We start from the raw sequence: 2,636 nt of genomic DNA, 5'->3' as shown, positions 1-2,636 counted from the left end.
GAGAGGCATTATTGGAGTAAATTAGATTCTTTAATGTGAAGTTTGAATGTATTTTCTTTGTTTGTGTTGGTCAAAGTGTCTCTTAGAATTTCTTGTTGTCCTTCAAATTTCTAGTACTATAAATAGGTGACGAATTGCAAAGCTTTGAATAACAAAAAAAAAACAGAAAAATTCTAAATTCCAACATTCAAAACTGGATGCAACTATGGTTTGCATCTCAAACTGGATGCAGATATCCATTTCTGGGAGTTATGTCAGCACAGTACTTTTTCCTACACAGCTTGTATGATGACCATACTAGAGATATTAATTACTTGTCCTTATAAATGTGAGCTGATGAATAGAGTAGTCAAAAAATTCTTAATTTACAACTCATGGTTCCATATAATAATGCTACAATTTGCTTTTGTGAGGCCAATCAATACATGTGAATTTCGATTCGGTCGTTTTCAAACCAGAACTTGGGCACTAACCATATGCATATAGTTGGAATGGAGTTCTTCATAGAACTTTATGTAATCTTATTGGCAGATCCTAACAAGACTTGGCTAAAGTAAAAACTCAAGGACGGGATGTACTACTAAGACTTACTTGGAGAGATCTCTATATCGAAACGCTGTTTGGAATCCCTCTGCCCGTAAGTCCAATATCACTGCTGGGGTAGAGCAGAGTGTAAGGCATCTTCACCGGCCCGAACCTGTTTTTCCATCTCCCATCATTGTTCATCTCCATTATTCTTTTCTCTATTTCTACCAGCCTGTTCCCAAACATCTCGAAAGCTTTGAGTGCACCAGCATCTGATGTCCATTCAGGAGATTCCCTCTGTCCAAGAAAAATCTCATCAGAAGAATGCCTGGACAGTATTTCTACCAGGGAAATCCCGAGCACACTTTGCAGCTGGGAAGTAATTGTCTTCAAGAAAGCTTTTTCAGGATTCGATTTCAGTTCTTCATACTCAGGAGTGCCGGGCTCTGGAATGAATCGTCGGCTTGTAGATGGACGGTTTGGCAGGTAGCCTCCATAAGGGTATTGTCCAAAATTAACTGCTGCATGAAGGGCAGATGCCACCCATATGACAATGGTGCAGGAGTCGATCAGTTCTTTCCGTGTCTTCATCTTTGGCCACCATGGTTCATTTGTCTTGTCTGCATGTCCTTTTTCTCGTAGCTCTTTCCACCAGGACTGAAGCTCAATGTCGTTCTCAACCATGTCATCAGTATTATAGTAAAGGTTGCAGTAGTCCTCAACCCACATTCTGATTGCTGTCCAGATCTCGAGTCCATCCACAGCATATGGATAGTCCTCAATTAGTAAACGAACGCCGTTTGGTGAGCTAGAGTCTTCAACTGCTACCCCTCTAGATAAGGTAGAAAGGTATCATTTCCAGTCAGTAAGATCTGAAGTTCAAACCTTTGAGGAAATTTTAGTGTTCTTTTTATTCAGTTCTAGGAAATTCATGTATTGTTAGATTAGTTCAAGAGTTTTAAATGGTATTAGTTTGCCTTTGTCTTGTGTTCTAATACAAATGTTGGTCAAATACTTGCAGGTCCTTAAAAATCATATAAACCTCTAGAGCTAGAGATGTAAATATGCACCTCTTAATAAGATCTGCAGGGAGTGCCTGATCGGGGAAAACCCAATCCTTGTAACTGGTAGCCGACATTTCCAGGGCGTATTTTCCTGGGAAAAGCGTCATTTCAAGAAAGCCTCCTGCATTTATGAGGGTCTGCCGAGCCAGTGCATTTATATTCATAGTATCTCGGAAGTGAGGCTGCAAAAGCTTATGAATTGGGTGAAGTACACTCAGCTGCCGGTGGGTGGCGATTATGAATGGTTCAATTGCTGCATGAGTACTTAACCTGCATCCAGAAGACACAAATAACTTAAAACCTTAGAAAGGAGCATGCTATGATTAAATTATTGTTTCTCTGCTTTGCAGATTTTACCAATGACATATGAGTTGATGATAGCCAGAATCACTTATGGCAACATAAGCCTTAGCCAACTGCCAAAGGGAACCTTCAAGTCCATCTTCTGCTGGGGTATATACAGAACTTACAGCTCCATGGTGGTCCCCATCTGGATGTGGCAAGCTTAGTTCGATTGCTAACGGCTTCAGAGTTCCATCTTTTTGCAAGAAAAGAATTGTTCTTGTTGCATAAGTCTTTGTTGCTGTAGTGTTTATCCTTCTCAGATACGGCATCAAGTTGTCGTGATGATCTAATATGAACAGCTTATTGTTCTGGATCGCCTATACGATTACCAAAGTTACTTGATTATCCTTGAAGGCTATATTTTTCACTCTACCTTAGAATACAAATTTATGGATGTTTTACCTCTAAAATGGTCAACCCGTCTAGGCTGTTTATTATGTGCTCTTCAGAGATTGTGCTGGATTGCTTTCCATACACCTCTGGATCTAGCTTGCTTTCTGGGGGAAATTCCTGTGAATAGAGAAGCATTAACAGCTGTGCTCCTGAAATGTTGATATTGTATCGCTGGATAACTAATTAGGACAGCAGCAAAAACCAAGGAAGTTACCAGAAAGTTCTTTCTTGCTTGCTTTTCTTTTTGTTTTTTTTTGTTTTTGTCCTTTTTTTCCCTATTCTAATCAGGGCTAAAAGTAATAGTTTCGC

The 2,636-nt window shown here is 39.7% G+C and overlaps 1 protein-coding gene across 4 annotated transcripts in view; it reads right to left on the bottom strand.

Moving 5' to 3' along the window:
• The window catches only part of LOC105172350 (probable linoleate 9S-lipoxygenase 5), a 4,941-nt gene continuing 2,603 nt past the window's right edge, over positions 299-2,636 (bottom strand). For all 4 annotated transcript variants that reach the window (XM_011093735.2, XM_011093736.2, XM_011093737.2 and 1 more), the window contains 4 exons: positions 2,337-2,444; positions 1,947-2,251; positions 1,596-1,859; positions 299-1,357 (listed from right to left, as the gene is read on the bottom strand). In XM_011093735.2, coding sequence (XP_011092037.1) covers positions 604-1,357; positions 1,596-1,859; positions 1,947-2,251; positions 2,337-2,444 — 1,431 coding nt within the window. In that variant the 3' untranslated portion in view covers positions 299-603. The remainder of the gene's footprint in view (positions 1,358-1,595; positions 1,860-1,946; positions 2,252-2,336; positions 2,445-2,636) is intronic.

The sequence above is a fragment of the Sesamum indicum genome, linkage group LG10 (assembly GCF_000512975.1).
Source record: "Sesamum indicum cultivar Zhongzhi No. 13 linkage group LG10, S_indicum_v1.0, whole genome shotgun sequence".
Lineage (NCBI taxonomy): Eukaryota > Viridiplantae > Streptophyta > Magnoliopsida > Lamiales > Pedaliaceae > Sesamum > Sesamum indicum.
This window is presented reverse-complemented; position numbering and strand designations above follow the sequence as displayed.